The sequence below is a fragment of the Neodiprion pinetum genome, chromosome 1, assembly GCF_021155775.2.
Source record: "Neodiprion pinetum isolate iyNeoPine1 chromosome 1, iyNeoPine1.2, whole genome shotgun sequence".
Lineage (NCBI taxonomy): Eukaryota > Metazoa > Arthropoda > Insecta > Hymenoptera > Diprionidae > Neodiprion > Neodiprion pinetum.
In genome coordinates this window covers 26,819,789-26,838,966 of record NC_060232.1, presented here as the reverse complement: position 1 = coordinate 26,838,966, position 19,178 = coordinate 26,819,789, and the positions used below count along the sequence as shown (strand labels likewise).

General features: G+C 40.3%; 1 protein-coding gene across 8 annotated transcripts in view; it reads right to left on the bottom strand.

The window, feature by feature from the left end:
* cno (adherens junction formation factor afadin) overlaps nt 1-19,178 on the bottom strand; it is a 115,848-nt gene that overhangs the window by 56,457 nt on the left and 40,213 nt on the right. For 7 of the 8 annotated variants that reach the window (XM_046636639.2, XM_046636637.2, XM_046636636.2 and 4 more), the window contains exons 2-6: nt 7,817-7,928; nt 6,417-6,609; nt 4,190-4,471; nt 1,678-1,961; nt 407-506 (exon numbers count right to left, since the gene is read on the bottom strand). In XM_046636639.2, coding sequence (XP_046492595.1) covers nt 407-506; nt 1,678-1,961; nt 4,190-4,471; nt 6,417-6,609; nt 7,817-7,927 — 970 coding nt within the window. In that variant the 5' untranslated portion in view covers nt 7,928. Of the gene's footprint in view, nt 1-406; nt 507-1,677; nt 1,962-4,189; nt 4,472-6,416; nt 6,610-7,816; nt 7,929-14,414; nt 14,840-19,178 lie in introns of those variants that run through there. The other variant, XM_046636638.2, reaches the window with a different exon arrangement.

Genomic DNA, 19,178 nt, shown 5'->3' with positions numbered 1-19,178 from the left:
TATTTTACGATCGAAAATTCACGGCACGTATTTATGGTTATGAGCACGGTTGTGCAAACAAAAATCTTGAGAGAATTTTCCACCTCGAATTGCGACGAAGCCGCGTAAAAGCAGCGATTCCGCAGTTTTCAAGCTAGCCAAGTTTACGGCGAAATATTATAATACAGATGTGAAATTTTTCGTTCAAATGTCAGCGTTAGGTCAAATACAGTTTTGTGAGGTTGTATAATAAACGGGGAGATGTTAAATCTCAAACTGTACTCGTATATACTGAAAATTCTCTTCGTATAAATATTTAAACGGAGATGTATCCTTTGAAGTTCCTGCAGCATGACGGATTCAAATGTCAAGAGCATCGAGGGAAGAAAACGGGGGCAAAAGAATAAAGAAACGGAATAAAACTTACCCCGTGTCGTCGGATGATTCATTAGTATAGCCAAGGGACACTCGTCCTCGTCGAGTATGTATTCCTGGTTCGGATTCGTGTTCGTGTTCTCTCCGTTCACCTGCAACAATTCACCGAAGAAGAACTTTTCGATTAATACTTTATTATACGCGATCTACTTTCTCGTTTAAATTTATACTATGCTCTCTTACACCCCGCTTACTTCATCGCGCTGCACCTTACGAGTCTGTCCTTGGTCACAGGGCGGCTCGAATCAATTTCAATTAGAAATTCCAATCTTATGGTAATTTAATAATGAAACAATTTGAGCGAGCTAAAATGAGACAATTTTTCCTCTAAGATCAATGTTTTCCTCACTTTTTGGACAGCACACTGAGAAAAATTACATAATTTGTCTGCTGTTGCTGGACAATAATTTTAATAAAATTGGCGAGTATCGTGACAATAATATTGTTGGAATTGCAAGGTAATGTAGTACTAGTAACTATTTAGTGTAATTATTCTTGTCAATGCAACATTTTCTGGTTATTGCAAGATTGAATCTATTCATTTGGTTTGATGCATTTTTTTCAAATCCAAATAAGGTGTCGGTACCAAATTATCGGAACAGTTAGAAGAAAATATGGTACGAATAATCACAAACAAAAATACAGATATATACATATACATTTAACATGTACTAGATTTTTTTTGTCGTACCTGAAACTCGATCGAGTGATCAAAGTAGAGGAAGAATTTTGAAATATTAAAATTTCACGAAATACTGAAAATAACTGAAATGAGAATTAAATTTCAAAATCGAATTCGCGTAAAAACTCTTCATTTTCGGTCTCGCCAAGAAGAAGAAAAAAAAAAAAGAACGGAATACTACGTTTAAGTCACGTTAGAATGACCCGTTTTCTACAGTTTACAGAGTCAGTACCGTCCGAAAATAAAGAGCGATACAAGTATGTGCTTCCAGTTTCCTGCAGACGAGTGTGTTTGGTCGGTGATGCAGTAAACTGGAACGACTCGTGGAAGAAATCCGCCGTAACAGCCCTCGTTCGGCTGTCGGTTCTTACCGACGAGAATTTAGTAGGTTTCTACTAGTTTTACGAAAAATAACGTAAAAACCTACAGTTTTTGCAGAAAAATAAGTCTCCGTTGAAATGTTTAAAGAAAGTTTGTCACTCCTTTCCCTCTTCCTCATCTTATAATTCTCATCCCATTTTGATTCGTCTTATTTCTGTACGAAAATTTACAGGAATCTGCAGAACGGATCGAAGTGTTACCTGGATCAAACAATATTGCTGAGGATCAGCCCGGTCGAGTCCGTACTTTGCCAACATTTCCCTGACAACGTGAGCGGCCGAATCTCTGACGCTGAGCAAAAGTGTCTTGTATGGTACGTCTTTGCACAATGCTTCGCCATAGATCTTCAAGGTACCGCCTGTGTCTGGACCACCATCTTTGCTTCTGAATTGCTGGAGCTTTCTTTCCAATTTTTGTTGACGTCGGCGCCGCATTACCGCTTCCGGGTTTGATATACTTCTTGTAAAACTTGTCTCGGGAAGTTCTGTAACAACAATTGAGACTCATCGTGAATTATCACGGTTCGCAAATAAAAATACCGCAATCTTTCTGGACTTCTCAAGGTCTACAGTTCTTCAGGTTTCAGTATTTTGGTTGTTCTTCTCTTCTTTCTTTATACAAAAATGAAACTTCTCTCGTAGTATTATATGTGAAGTAAATTTTTATTACGCATCCGTTGAAAACTATTTTTTATGTTCGAAATATTGCGTGGGGAGAATTTTAACTCAGAAATGAGACCTAATTTTGCGATGAAAAAAGAAACGATGTATCTACGCGCTCTCGAGTTTCGATAAACAGCAAATATTATTTACGAATCGTACAAGTAATAACACTGATTAAATTACGCGTTAAGAAACTGACACAACGAGCATTTGATGAATAAGTTTCAAGCATTTTTTCCCGTAGATAATTTAAAGAAATCTTCAATTTTTCCCTGATTTCTCAGGCATGCAATATTCTAATCTTGAATAATTATACGGTTTTACAAATTAGATGCAGTAATGAGTTGTGAAATCTATTTATTTATATTTTTTTTTTTTGAAGAAGAAGAAGAAGAAGAAGCAGAAATTAGCTCAGAATAAATTATATTGCATGGTTCTTAGTGAAAGTTCATCGACAATTTACCGTTGTGAAATTGGGAGCAAATTATATTACACGATACATCTCATAGACTTTATCAACCGTCAATTGAATAAATTATAAAGCCAAATTAAAAAATTTACTTTTTCAACAAATTATAATTCAAATGAATAAAACTTCGCGTATCTTGCAGGAAAAATAAATCATATAAAAATCAAGTTGATACAAATAAGACTCGAAAAAGTGGTTAAAGTTTTTACCACGTAAATTCGTCGACCGAGCTCTAGTATGAATGAAATGACGCGATTTCTGCTGTAACCACCAACTGCTAATAAATCGCTTACAAGCTAGTTTAGTTGTTGTAAAATCAATGACCATTCGCGTCGCGATTCAGCGCGCGTAGTTATGCGGCCTTACCGCTTTCTAACTAATCCCTAATTAGATGTTAGCGCATGATTTCCGAGTTGCATAATTTCCTCAGAGATACACAAACCTCTCGACCTGCGTACACAACTTGTACGTGCATTCTGTGCCTGTGTAATATACGTATACGCATCTGCATGATAAATTTTCCCGTGAAATATCGACCGAACTACGGAAAGTTAGGAATTTAGCTCCTTGGCAACCTACTACGGCTAATCGATCCTATGTCAAAGGTCCACATTTCTTAGAAAGAACAAGTCTAACTGTATTGAATTGCAAACTTGAAAACTTTAATCAAAGTCTTCTCGATAGATACGGTCGATTTCATTTCTGTTATTTCTTTTTCAGGGATATAAAAAAAAAAAAGTTTAAAAAAAGAATTGCTGACGAACTAAAGACCTCAAAAGCTTAGCGACAAATCGAGGCTTTCCTCTAAACGTGATCGATGATCAAGTTAATCGTTAACCATCGAAAGTTTTTGCTCGTTTCTCAATTTTCATACTTCACGAAGATGAACACGAAGATTTTTTTCAACAGTCGAAAGTGAAACGAATAATAATAAAGAGGTAATCATTTTTTTCACATTCGTAGAGCAAAATTTCATTGAATTGAGAATTTAAAACTCAATTACGTTATATTTTTATAATATAAACGATAGCATTATTAATACAGTGAAAACGTATTAAAACTATAATAAAGCGAAGCTTCGAATAGACGAATATTATAGTTATCCAAGTATGGATTTCACGAGATTGAAGTTAGCAAGAGTACTGTAATAAACAGACGAACGTAAAAAATCAATATAATTTTTAAAGCTTGCGGTAACTTTAAAAGAGTTCAATTTGCAACATATAAATTATTCTTCACCAATTTCAACCCTTATTCAATATCACTGTTTCGATACGAGTGAAAGCGTGCAGGTAACAACGATCTTTGCAAACAAACCGACTTTTTTCCATCAACCGTTATTCGTACAAGTATAGAAATTATGAATAAAAAAGCATCTTATTGTTAGCGAACTTTAAACTTTGCGACTATTTGTTGTGCAGTAGGTAATTTTTAAGCGTACTTGGAAAAAAAAACTGTAATGTTCGTGGGTTTGAGAAATATCCTCAAATTCTTTGAAAACAGAACCCAGCCACTTTCCAATTTATATATATATTTAATATATATTTAATATATATTTATATAAAAAGCACAATTCCTCACCAGTATACAATTTTTCAGCAACGCCATTTTGGTCTACAGCAATAACACTCTCGTCTTGTTCGCCGGCGCTCTTTAGCCGGCTAAGTTTCTCCTGCTTTTTCATTTGCTTCTTTTCCCTCCTGCTGAGTTTCCGCCGGAAGCTGGTGCCTTCGGAAAATCCAACACCCTGGGCGTTCGTCTTGTCGTCGATCCTCCGTAGCAGGAATCGACCTTCGCGATCATCGATGTGCCAATTGAGCTGGACCAGCAACGGTTTTTCCTCGAGGCCCAATTTTCGTTCCTCTGGTCCGCGTGAAAATGAAAATATTACGATGTAACGAAGATCGAGGAATACTTGAGACGATTAAGGCCAAGTGTTAAATCGCTGCATTTCTACAGCCACAACGCCATCCGCCGAGGTGTATTGTTTACCAGATTCAAAATCTAGGCGCGGTCTCTTCAACCGCGTCACGTCCGGAACAACCAGTAGACAAAATAGACTTATGATACGTAGTTGTGCCACGCTGTCGACTCGCGACTAGTTATTTACTGTTTAAAATGCCACGAGCCGTGCTTTTGTAATTTTCTATCGACGTGATACGCATAGCGCAAGATAAGGAAGAACGTGATACGAAATTAGGCTACCCCTCATCTTCGTTTTGGTACCATGCATGTATTTATATTCACATACCTAGATGTTATACAATTATTAAAACGCTCGGGCACCAAAAGCGAAACGAAGAAACTACAGGATATCTTGGCAAGTTAAAAAAAATATCTGAAACGTTACAATTGTTTATTTAATACACCAATCAATGATTATTTGTTGCCTGCAGATGCGGCGAATTCAACAGCTGTGGTATGGGTATGCTAATTGCATCGATCGTATAACTACAGTACTTCGATTTTGAAATTTACAGGTGTCGAGACGTTGGAGGAACTGTTTTCAGCTACGGGCTACGGAGAATATATACGTATTCAAATTAGAAACAGTATTAACATACTGGTTATTCCGAGTTTTAACCATCCTGCGCGAAACTTGTAACGCGTGGTGATAATCCGAACGTAAGTTAATATACGGTTGATTATGAAATCGATGTAGTAAATTTCAACGTTTACGTTCATTCAAAACGAAAATTATGCATTTATTTCTGTTCGAAGATTAAGTTAGCTCGATATCCAAGCGGTTCGGTTATTCGTTTTTGTTATACGGAATGTGAGTGGGCATATTTCCTAGTATTATATTAGACAAATTTAATCTTAACTTGTGACGACGATTTTATACCTGCAGGCTTTAGAGTAAAGTTAGTTAAAACTTAGTTAAATAATCATTAGGCTGGTGTAAAATTCTTTCCTCGAAATGACGAGTTGTTATTCTAGCAAAAACGACTTTTCATCAAACTAACATAATAATCTGTATATTTTGCATGATGGTGCAAGTTTCTGAATGTGGATTATTAATTGTTGACAAGATATTGATAACCAAATATTTTGCTATTCTACAGAAACCATAGGATTCAGCAAGTAAAAGCGACTCGTGAAAAATTACGAGAAAAGATTTCTCAAGAACTTTACCGTTTTTGGCAATTTTTGGTTGCGGTAAAAATCTGACGAAATAAAAGCTCAATTGTACGATTGTATTAGTAATAAATCAACTTGCATCACGTTGCTAGTTTTTATGCAATATCACGTTTATCTGTACACCCATTTATCATTGTCTTCTTTCAAGTACAACAATTATACCCAGGCATGTGTATAAAATAAGTAAACTAATCGCCCGTAGCCGTCTAGAGAATAACGAAAAAGGAAGAAAATGATGAACGATCGGTCCGTTTCAATCGTTGCGAATGACCAGAATGTCTCGCTGTTGTAAACTACAGTGACAAAAAGTTGAAGGTATGACATTTGTCAGAGTCGCGGCGACGATATCAGATCAATATACGGTAAGAAAATATGGTATTCTCTAAAAGCAACGCTAGAGAAATAAGAAGATGAGTTGATTTTTTGGTCCGATCCTAAAACTCAGCGTGACCTAAAGAAAAGATGCAGACGAAATAAGGGAGACTTTCTCTCCCGATAACGAAGGGGAATATTCGATTTTGCTTTTATTTCTTCCTCCTTTTTATCCGGATTTACTTTTCTTACATACAGGCACTGTCTCGCTTCTCAGACAGGAAAATGAAATCGTGAAAGCGAAAACATGCCGCACGAGAATAAGTTTGCGGCAAAATATATATATAAGACTCACCTCCGTTCTCGTGGATCTCGTACAGAGCATATTCGGGCACTGACAGCATTCGCATGTCGGGGCGGAACTTTTCAATAAGAGTTTCGATCACGGCTTGGCTCGTAGCGTCTGAAGCCACCCTTATGCATTTCGTCGCCACCTTTTGCCCACTGTCTTGGAAATAGAACCGCATCACCCCGTGGAACTCCAATTCCTGTACGGTAAAAATGATATGACAAAGTGCAGTGGTTCGGTCTGCGAGGCGAAAAGCATCGCTAAAGACGGGCAAAATTTATGATTCACCGGGAGTCACTTCGCAATTCGATACCAGTTTACGCCATTATGCACGGCACAGGATTCTGGATTACGAAACTTGTACAAATAACCAGTCTGACAAGACTTTGCAGATTTTCTTATCGATTTCTGCGCCGTCAGCGTTTTTAGAAAACGTTTACCTACGGCAGCAGACCGTGATTCCGAACTTGAACATTTCGAACAGTTTTCAAACGAACGATGCCAGACGAATACCAAATTCTTCGACAGCTAGTCGGCATTTCGGTCAGGTTTGACCCGGCTTGGATATGGTTGGTCGTGTGTAAAAACTATAGGTTTAAAATACCAAACTCAGCCGAGAATAAGTGAAAAAATATTGTCCAAGAGAGCCGATGACAAAATTAACTGTACCAGATTTATTATAATAATCAAACTTTCAGAGCTAGATGAAATATTTTCAGATACAAAAATTTCCAAATCTCAAGTAGTAATTATACCTAATCCAATTACTCTAACAACAACTCTGCGAATAAGTATTAAACTTTGAAACGTACCAAGGTCTCGTAAATATGACTCTTGCATACGATTACGAATGACAATCCCATTATATATACAGTAAAAAAAAAAAAAACTGTAATAAAATCAAAAGAAGCCCTTGGGGTACTAAATTTCTTCAAATATACGCCGCGTTTCAAGGTGCAGCATGCTTGAATTTACACGCCTAAATAAACGGTCTTTTGTTATGAGAATTAGAAGACGTTCAGCTTCGTAGCCCCTCGTACATTGCCCGTTCACCTCAATCCCATCTCATATATATATGGGAAATCGTAGCCAGAACACGGGTCTCCAGAGAACAGTTTCCCCGTCGCCAAAACGACCTTGGTACATTTGTTTCCCGAAATACCTCATTCGTGTAGCGAGTTAGCGGGTGTCGACATCGGTTTTTTGGGATTGGGGTAAAAAAAAGAAACAAACCAGGGTACTATGAAAACCGGAGTAACTGAGTGACCTTATTTTGGGGGGTGAGATCACGTGAGTCCACGTCTTCCTACTTCACCGAAATATTCTGCATAAAGTAGAATAAAGCCGGCAAAAAGCTAGTCTGTCTTAATTATCACAAGAAACAATGTAGTTTGGTGCAAAATTACCTCGTTCGGTTCGGACAATTCGAACAAATCGAGCCGATTAGCATTCCATTGTTGGATTACCCCACGGAGGGCTTCTCTCTCCGCCTTCTTGTTAGCCGCCTCCGCTGCCATTCTGGAAATAACAAAAAGTCGAAAAGAAACAGGGTTAGCAAAAATTAGTCCATCGACGGATGAATAAAAACAATATAGAACAATCGTTAAAACCATACGACGATCAATCGAACCTGGAGATTCGCGGACTGCCGCGCGTTTCATTCCCGCGTCAATTGAACGAATTAATCCCTTCCACATAAAATCATGGCCTCTGCCACATACCCGATGTTCACGTTGGGCCAAAGAGTGAAAGGACAAGTACGGGAAGCGGAATATAATATAATTCACGTAGTGTATCGAGGACGCGAGTACGTGTTTATCTTTGGAGTCAGTGGGTCGCAAAGAGTGAATCGAGCTGGACATACATATCGTGTCCCGAAGGATACTTCGTTGCATTCCTGAAGGCACGCATTAGCACACAATGCGGGAGGGGCACACCCGGTATATTGAAATATTACGAAGAACGGAACGACGGGCTAAACCGGCACGGAGTCACACAGGAGAACGACGGAATGCCGGTTGTATCCTGTCGGTATAACAACGGCTTTACACGGGTAGACGAGCATTGCACTCCAGGAATTCTAATTAACCACTTGATTATTCCCGCAACGTTGCGGTATCAAATACACGGTAACTCATGACTCGTCTCGGATACTTCAACGCCAGGTTATGCCGTATAAATTACACCCTTTCCCGATATCAGGGCATTGATCTAACAGTATCCGAATATCTGTTATTGCTGTGATATGACTATCCACATTGCAGTGTACCTATATGTAGGTACCCATGGCTGAGTATCCGCGGACCAGATGAAAAAAGACCTGGTTATTCGCTACCGTTCGTTAATTAGGCACGAGGGATTTGATGATGGGCAACCTTGCAAGGCTGGTCCTCGCCCCTTGGCTCACCGACCTTTTCCCATCGGCACTTCAAGCCTCCGTAAATCGCAAAGTGACTAAACTACCCTGGGATAGTTCTCGCGCAATCTTGAAGAACCCCATTGTGCCGTATGTAGCTCGGACTTCCTCGAGTCGCTATTACGGTCGGTACTCCACCGGCACATTGCGAACATGCGATCAAGTCGTCGCGTTGGCACAACTGTGCGGATTCGTTGAACACAATTGCACGTGTGCGTAAAACGACGATCCAATGGACGACAAGCCGGCGAAAGTTTTTCACGATATATTTGACGAATTATGGAACGACAACTATTCGTCGCACACCTTTTTTCCCCGCAAGGTTATCCGATTATACTCCAGCAAAGAAAATTTCTCTGCCCCTTTTCTTCTTGTAACTTGAACAGAGAGGCCGTGCCAGAAACGAGGTACCGTATTATAGTCAATGGAATTCCATTACGTTAATCCAATTTCTTCGAGAAGTGGGTGGTAATACTTTGCGTGACCTGATACGCCGTATAGTTGGTACGACTTACGGAATAAATGAATATTGCAGCTGTACAAAGGGCATCGAAAACGGAAAATCCTGGTAGATATACAACTTTAAAATCCTTTAAACCCTTTAAAATCGTCTTTCCTTCCTCACATCTCCCTTTCATACGGTTCGTGTGCACGTTTTCAAATCAATCAAGAACGTACGTAACGAAAGAATTCGACGTTAAGATCACGACGCGAAGTCTCATCCACCGTGCGCGATAATACACTCGTAATTATCTCGATTGTTGTACAACACTTGGCGTGACGTTTTCGTTTTTCTCACGTGGTCCGCATTCCTCGCGTATCTTTCGAGCGGCCATTGGTTAAGGCGGGGCGAAAAGCGTGAGTATTCCACCATCGTCATAAGAGGACTCTCTCCGACTCGGTTAAAGATGCCCAGACGATGAGTGTGTGGATCGGTGTAGTACCAACTACAGAGCGAGCTTGTTGTATTCCTACGACACCTTAACCGGGCCATTTTTTCTCTCGAAACCATTAGCGCCGGTGTTTAGGCTGGCTGTCTCGTTGTTTCAAGCTTGTCTTCTTCATTGAACATTGCACGAACGAAGATGTGTTCGGTTTATTACTACGTACAATTCAGATAAACATACGGCATACTTCATTTTTTTCAAGTGAAAATCGCAAGGCACTTAGATCAGTACGTTAAAACAAGCAGACAAATAGAATTTTCTTGTGAGAAACTTTCATTGGGCTCACGATCGGTAGTCGTCTGGCCTTTTGCGACCCGAAATCATGCAACAGTTTTATACAGTCAAAGTAAAAGCTGGTGTCGCGAAGAATGGGATCACATGTTGGTACAACGGCGAAATATTCATGATCCTTCGCGATATCCAATACTATGGAGGAGAAACACGCTTTAAGAATTGGCAAAAATGAAAAAGTATACTTTTCAGATAAAAACGACTCTAGTTTTCGACGTCAAAATTTCCATCGCGCAAAACTTGGAACTAGAAATAATTGTCGTTACATTAGACACGAAACCCTGTATGAAAGGACCGGTTGATCTACTTGTAATCAGATTATATTTAACTATAAGAGATAACGTGTGTCGAAGGAATCCTGACTTTTACATTACGAGACTATGACTCGGTAAGATTAGTCAAGTGAGTGATTGAAAAATAGAAAGAAAACTTCATTAGAACGGCTGAAGCAGCTCCAAAAAAAGTGCAAACATCCGTTAACCGAGAAAGTTTCCTCTATGAAAGATAAAACGTCGATGCTGACTGAGTAAAAGCGTAGTGAAGCATGCGTGCCGGATTAACGAGTTGAATTTTTTAAGTAAAACCTTCTCAACGCGTAGAGACTGGAAACCGTGCAGAATGAACCGTTAAGTTCATTCGCGTAAATGAGACTTTTTTCATGAAGATAAATTACCCATTGAGTGAAATTCGGATCCCGGACAAGCATCTACGCTGTACGATATATTCGATACGTTACATAGTCGTAGGATACGTGAAGTTTTCATCAACTCGGCCCGAGGCTTTCCAAAGACGTGATACTATTGGGAGAAAATTAATAATTAACGAATCGTCGTTGAGTGGTTCACGCGTAAAACATTGATGTGAATAGACAATGAGGATTTTTAGAGTGCAGCAACATCGCTGAGAAATCGTCGGAAACAATGAGAGTTGTACCTACGAAGAGGTTTGATAGAGGAAACATGCTCCATTTCGCAAATACATTGTTCTGAAACGTGGTAGTGAACGCGATTCGACATACGTGGGTATGCGTTAGGCGTAGTGGTAATTCCGAGACGATACTGGTTTACGAAATTTTTTTATTTCCATTCTCACAAAACCGCGGAACACGATTCGGCATTTAAACGTTTCTCCATAAAACCATTCACGTGTCTTCAAATACGCCAGGTCCGTTCCACACCTGAAGTGATCACCCCTTGTGTGCTGTTGGGAACTAGAAATGTAGGTCTGGAATATAGACTGCGTCTGAAAAACTGGTTCGTGGGAGTTTCTGGTCTGATTATGAATGGGCATTGAGAACATCCAGATGTCGATGAAACGTCTTTCTCATTTCATTTCTATTTGTATTTTTCTCTTAGTTATGAGCAGGTTGCAGTAAAATATCAAACTATCCATCAGGTGGAAGTTAATAACGTTAACGTAACCATGCATCGGGATAAAAACTTATTATTGGGCAATTTTCGGATGACTTTCAAGGAGTTGGCCTTTCAGAATTAGTGTATATTTGGTTCATAAGGGCTTATTAAATTGTAGAAAGTCACAAAGATGCGAATTAGCGATGTTTCCGAAATATGCGTCGTTGCGGTAACGTTACTAACTTCGTCCTCGTAACCATCCAACTCTTCAAAGTCTCTTCTGGAGATCTAGGTTGAGGTGTGTGAGTCCCGTGACACAAGGCTCTTTGCTAGATGGAGTTTTCGAGTTTAGGAAATTCTCGACTATCATGCCCGAACGACAATAACAGGAAACTTTAAAAGGTCGTACTTCGCATCGCTTCAGAGTCGGCTTTAAACGCGTTCTCAAACGCCCGGATATCAATCTGACTATTCTTACTTCGATGGTGATTAATTTATTCAACGACTTTACTTGCCACTTCTCTCCAACTTCTCGGTAATTAACTTCTTGTCAATGACCCGTAAAGGCGTAACCTTAAATGAATCTTTAATTACAGTAGAAATACGAGCTTATCTACGAACGAACTGGGTACCAAAAATTCATGTCTCGAATAACGTGTCGTGGTAGAAAAGTTTTTAATTCACATCCAGCGAGTTTGATGCAAGTTGTTGTTTTTTTTTTTCTTTTATCGTAAAACTTGAATATCTCAACGACTTACGAACCACTCATACCAACTGACACGTTGCGGTGGACTAAATTCGCTCCATTTTCTATCCTACACTACTCACGACGACATCGTGCGCTATGGCCAGTTAGATCGTGTGAACGAAATAGAGCGTAGATCTCCATTGTCTTTCTATTTGCACGGTTGGCTGTCTCAGCGACAATTTCGTGTCATTTTCTACGGCGTAACAATTACACTCGGCGGATGTAAGTGCATGACGGAAAAAAGGAGCATCACGTTTTACGATTTTCGATATCAAAAAATCTGTAGCATTCGTCGCATGCTTTTCTCAAACTTTCGGTACCCAAAGAGATGGGAGAAACCTTGCCCAATCATCCAAATATCATAATATGCGAAATCGGTGCAATACACATCCAAGTTGCCGAAAAGTCTGTTTCACTTATCTGAAATGCGTTGTAATTAAAAACATTATGCAATGAAGCAAAAGTATTTCGAGGCCATGCTTGTTGTTGTTGCAAAATTTGTCCGCCGATATACTATATATGGACCACTGCAGTTCTTTCGGTAATGATGTTTTAATTGCACATTATTACCGAGTCAACGAGGTGGAAAATAGTATCGAAGCGAGAGAACGGGATCTTTTCGAATTGCGAGCAACTGTGCAAAACAGGAAAAGAACGGCATCGTAGAACTACAAGAAGAGATACAAGAGAGTTCGTCGATATTAGCTGAGGAAAATGACGTCGACTCGTGCCTTTTTTCTCAAGATTGCCGCACGTCGAAAGGTGTGTAAAAACGAAAAGAACGTGGAACTACGCCGCACAGATTTCGTACCTCTAAAAACAGACGGTCGTTATAAAATTACCGGCTAAATCATCAACTTCTCGGACAGTGCTCGGTTCCTGGGACCGTCTTTGTCATCGTTAATAAATATTCTGAATCATCACTTTGTGCAGTGGGGCATATAAATTTGAAAGAGAGTGCAGAGGTCGGATGTGTGTCACTCATTGACTACGCTTGCCGTTGCGTTTTTTGATTCGTCCGATCGCTCAACGCCTCCATTCAAGCTGCGCAACGTCCATCCGTCCTCGGTCCATCACATATCTCCCGGGCAAAGATATTATACCACCTCGGAATTGAAGATGCACTGCATCGGTAGTACCACCAAGAGGGGTCAACTAGTCGGTTTTGTTACGTGCATCAGAGTAAGCTGGTGAGCGTTAAACTGCAACACCAGCTGTGACATCGTTTCGTCGGGTACCATAAACTCCACCCCTGCGGCTTGCCGGGAGGGTATTTCCCCCGAGTGGATGAAATTCGTATCCCTTTTGCGATGTCGTTTCGCTCTTTCGCGAAGGGGTAAAAGTAGGATGGATGTAAATGGGCTAGTAGAATTTATGCGCGCGTTTGTATTGTTTCTTCTCACATTGTTCGGTATAAAGTTTGCGAGAGAGAGAGAGAGAGAGGAATTAGAGGAAGCGGCGAACGACTGGATGGTCAAAACAATACCCTGCGCGAGTTTTACGATAATAAAATCAAAGGAACAAAGGTCACCACTCTTTTCAACGCTTTACTCGACTAGACTGCACGGAATGGACCGAACCCGGGATTTCCACACTCAACGGCTTAAGCCTGTAATTCTCGTGCTAGTGTATGTTTCATCTTTATGGCACGCCTTGACGATTTCCAGGAAGCGTTTAAACGCTGTTAGAGCAAGTATCCTGCCAGTTCCCGTTCGCAAACGAACGTTTCTTGCAGTTATTGGGGCCACCGGATGCCGAGGCTTAACCTCAGGTGCCTGTGACGACTTGAAATGCGACCGACACGGCTCGACTACGTAACGTCGGATGTTAAATAGTTCGTATATTCTCTATTATCTCATCTGATTTCCTCGTTTCTCCGCACCGGGATTAAAGAGGAAATAAAGAAAGAGCCGGAAGAGAGTGAACGGAAAGAAAGTCAGGGTTGCAGCAGCCACCCACCTGCGTTTAGAATTATTTGTTCAGTCCGGTGATTATAAGAATAAATAATATCAGGACCGGATTTTGTAAACTTGTAATTCCAGAAGTCTAGAGAAAAGGATAAGAAGGAGATAGAAAGGAATCCCTTCAAGTCTTAAAGGCGTACATGTACCTTAGATACATATTTAGTTTTTCTCCGCATTTAGGTAAATTATATGTACAACCGCAGTTAGAAAGCTGAACAAGAATTTTTGTGAAATCTCCTAGACGGCAGAAAATCTTGACAGTTTAATACCTGGTTTATATACTCACTCTTCTGGGACGGTCATGTTACCCAAAACTGGCGAGAGAGCAAAGTTTAAACCTTGCAACGTCTGCGGAACGTTAACGAGATCACTGCACTGGATGAACAATGAGAATTAGGCAAAGGACTATTCATCGAGCACATTCACGTATCGAATAAACTCACGCACGCACACACAGAGGCATATAATGATGTGGCGCACTGAATATCACCCTGCCGAAACGTAGGCCTCGAACTCCATTCGTGCTGCATATCCCATGAAACTGCAGGTTCCCAAAGATGAGTCAAAATAAACCAGATGGGGCTACGGTTCACACGCACCTCGTCACCATTGAGACGAGCTTTCGCCGCAACGATGAGTTTCGAACAACGAAAATAAAAAAACGTTCAATACGATTCGAACGATCGATTGGACTCGATCGTTGAACGTCCGTCGACTCGGTTCTGACCGATACGCTTAAGAAGGGTCGCGGCGAGCAACTGACGCCACGTTCAGGAGCCGGCTTCGTCTGGCTTCGCGTTTCGAAGTGTCGGGCCCAAAGGGACCCCAGAGTGGGGGCGTCTTATGGTTACTGTCAGTTGCGGGCCTTGTTGGTATACGAGCCATTCTCGGCGTCCCCCATTTTCGAACGCCGTGGGCCTCTCGACAGCCGTGGTTTGCTCACGGGGTACTGACACGCTGGAATTTACACACTCACAATCAGCTACTACGGTATGCGTATCCTTCTCTTACCTTCGAGTACGCTACAATATCAGTGCCGCGTTCAGAGGCTCGGGAGCCCTTCGCAAACTGAAAAGACGAGGAGCTGGGCATGACGTGATTATCTTTGGTAAATTTTTTTAAACAACAATTTTCGTGCTCAGTGATACGATGAATTACGGTTAATAATCAAGCTTTCCGAAACTCGTTTTACGTCACGTTGTTACTCATTGATAACTGGTACGTGATAGAAATTACGAACGAGTTACCATTTTTAGCATCAATCATCATCTGTCTGATTCTCGTTATCATCAAGCTTTCCAACACTTGTGTATAATGATAAGAAAAAATTGCGTTTTATATGCAATTCGTCGTCGTTGAAATTTTTTTTACCTCACATCCAGCGTTAATTTATAAATTGCACGAGAATATCATCAATATGTAACATCTGACGTTCATTTTTATCGATTGATTTTTCGTTTAACGTATCCAGGACTGCACTCAACAAAACAAAGAAATTAGCGGTCTGCCCGTGAGCGTTTTTTCTCCCCTCTATCATCGACGTTACAGGGCACGTACCCTGCCAAGCTACGCCACTGAGTATTGATATAGCTGTGTGGCACCGTGGCATTTTATATACGTGGCAGTGAGACCTGACGAAGTATTCGGCCCTTCGGCCCCGAAGCCTGAAGGCCCAAACCCGGGCCAGGTGCGTTTGACGCTACGCTTTACTGCATGGGAATGACGAATCCATCCTTTTTTGTGTATATGGATATGTTTTTCTAGTTTTCGTCCCTCTCCTTCGAGAATACGTGTTAATAAGAGTTATAATATCGAAATGTCGCTAAGAGAACCGAGAAGTAAACCTCATATTATGTAATCCACTCTGATTAGACGTAAATATAGAATTTTTCTTATATTTTTTACAAAAACTTCGTAGATACCAATTTTTAAACTTTAGTTTGACCCGTTCGGAAATATATGTTCTAATTGCGATTATCAACGCAGCAGCGTATACAAGGGTGGAAAAAAAAGATCGCAGAAATATGCAGCATAGCACATTCTGCAAGCAAGGCCTTCGATAATTCGTTACTTCCGAAAGAATTGAGATAAAGAAAGGACAAAAAAAAAATGAGAAACGATAAAAAAAATAAAAAAAATAAAAAAATAGTATTACAACGATGAAGATGTAGCGGAGAAAAATAAACCTCTTGACATACCGGCAACTTAAGACAAGGGATCTGCAGCACGGTAAAGGTGCAAGGTATAGTATATGTATACGTTACAGGTAGTTCGTTTAAAAAGTCACGGTGCGAATTTCTCGCCGCATTAAAAAAAAAAAAAAAGAATAGCGTTCAAAGAGAGAAAAAGAGTCGAAGAGCAACGGGTACAAAGAATGAGAAAAGAAAAACCGACAAAATGATCCTTAATAAACGAACCCTCGCCAAAGGGTGGTAATACTCTGCATGATAAATGTATGTAAATGTAATAAACTAAAACGGAGATATCAGGGGGACGAAAAATCAGGCCCCCCGTAGAACGGGTAAACATTTTGAAAAGCAGGGTCCATTACTAGTAGTTACCATGCAAAATAGGCCCTTGTGCACAAGTTGGGACCCCTTGTAATTGATATCCGGGTAGGTAGACGATATAACTCACGCACACTCCCGCGGAGTCAAGGGGTTTGATTTTTGTTATTATTAGTGCTGTATAATGCCAGTGTACCTCTTACGCCTATACATACGTGCGTGTGCGTGTTTAACGTGTAATGTATGCATATTCGCAGGCATGATACACGCGCGTGTGGCGGCATGTTAGTCCGGAGTATTTAACGGCCCCCGACAAAGCCCGATTTAAATACGAGTCGCGTATTGAAAAGTAGCATGCAGCGGTCAGCCCCTACAGGCCTGCGGGCAAACAAACGCTGCATGTGCGTACATTGAAATTAGGAATTATTTGACGGCAGGAATTTGAAATTTGAATCAGATCAATTCGGGAATTTTGGTCCAGCGTCCACGCGGAAGCAGGTGATAAGCGCCGTGGATAGAAAAAGAAGAACAGAGACGCGAAAAAACAGGCACGCGTACCTTTCAGACTGAGAAAAATTTCATTTGTCACAGTAACTAGAAAAATTCGTTAAAACAGGTATCGTTAAAAAAATTTTTATGAATATTTTTGAAATTACGAAAAACGAGGTACGCGTAACCATTTTGCGCTATTGTCGATCCTTTTTTGGTAATTGCAACGCAAAATCAGTTTGTTCGATTTACTCTACTTTTTTAGTTAAACAAGGTTTTAACGTCAATTTATTGTTGCACAAGCCTTAAATTTTCGCAACAGTTGCAAGAAAATATAGCAACAGTGATCGTAATGAGAAAGAATGGTAACGGATACTAGACTTTCCGGTAACAGCTAGGAAACTAATTTTCATTTTCTACCTAGAACTATATTTTTCGACTGTGGAAAAAAATGAAAATATCAAGGACTGAGCGGTAACCGAAAGTAAAAATTTCTCTCGGTGCATACACTCGCCGATTGCATTTTTCCTCTCCACCTTACAACAATATCTCGCAATACATGTATATTAGGCTAACGAATCCGGCTATACAACGTTGCTAAATATCTTCGGTTGTATGAATAGAGGTGATCGATGGATCCGCCACCGTAACACAACCGTTGAATCAGATAACCGCAGAGATACGTCGTATTTACGTACAGGCATATCGTATACGCATGGATATGTGCGTACTATAGCTACGGTTACGAGTTTTACTCACTCGCAGTCGGATGTCAATGACTTTCGAAAATTAAGGAAACCTGTTTTCACGACGCGCATTGGGTACAGATCTCCTTAGGCGTGGAACACGCGCAACATATTTTACGTCCTCTCCGAAGCATCGCGAGAGTGAGTGGCTGCTGATCCCTGCATGTTCAGTTTTGCGGAAACTCGTCAATTCTTTCATTCCTCTGACATATATAAAGCGTGAAGAATGGGGACGATACGTCGATATGCGACGGAGTGTGAAATCGTGGAACCGAAAAAGAAGAGGAGAGGAAAGAGAGGAGGAACGCGTATCTGTCACCGCGTTAAAATCGGCTTAAACCTCGTCGCACGTGCGTGGATGCGAGTGCGCGTTGGTTCCATGCTGGATCCTCGTACTATGATAATCGTAAACGGGCGTGGCGGTATGTCAGGAAAACACTCTTCTCACCTACAACGGAATGCCCAGAGCCCGGTTCAGTTATACGTTACGTACCTGTATACTTATATGCCTGTATGCCTACGTATAAACAGACGTCGCGTATTACGCGAATGAAATGCTCGTTTGAATCTGCCAATGGTCGGAATAAAAAATGAGGGAATCATCCCAAGCTGCCGTTAAGGGAAGTCAGGGTACATTTTCCTTTTGTGGTATTTTTTATGCCTCTGTTTCAGGATATGGATGAACGCGGTCTATTCGTACCTGCGGTTTTGAACGCTGCATAAATGCAATGACAATTTCTGTGATTGTAAATTAAGGATGCGCGCGTTAATGTCCGTGTGGAATTACGTTGCCAATATATATCGGAACAAACGATACGACGCGACGTGGGTTTTTAAATTCGTAAATACTGTGATACACGATTTTTTGAATGAAATTATGAGAAAAAGGGTACACAGTGTACAAGAAATAAGTAGAGGATTGTAATTTGACAAGTTGTTTATTTAAATTCGAATTTAAGATGTGGTTTATAGTAGGAATATGATAAAAGTAAAGAATATTAAGATTCTGTATGTTATGAAATGATTATTTATACGCTTGAATTTATCAATTTGAATGTAATTTTTTCATTTCTCGAACTATAAATTGGTAACAAAGATAAATTGACTCAAAACCTTGTTTCAAAAATCAAATCTAAATTCACACGAATGAATATAATTCATATCGAAAATCTGATTAATAACCATTCCAACGAAATCGCGGCCGGCGACACGAATAAAACATACAAAAGAAATGATTTTCTTTTCACCCACATCTTTAAAACATTAATTATCCTGAACTGGATCCAAAAATTCCCTCCGCATATCCTA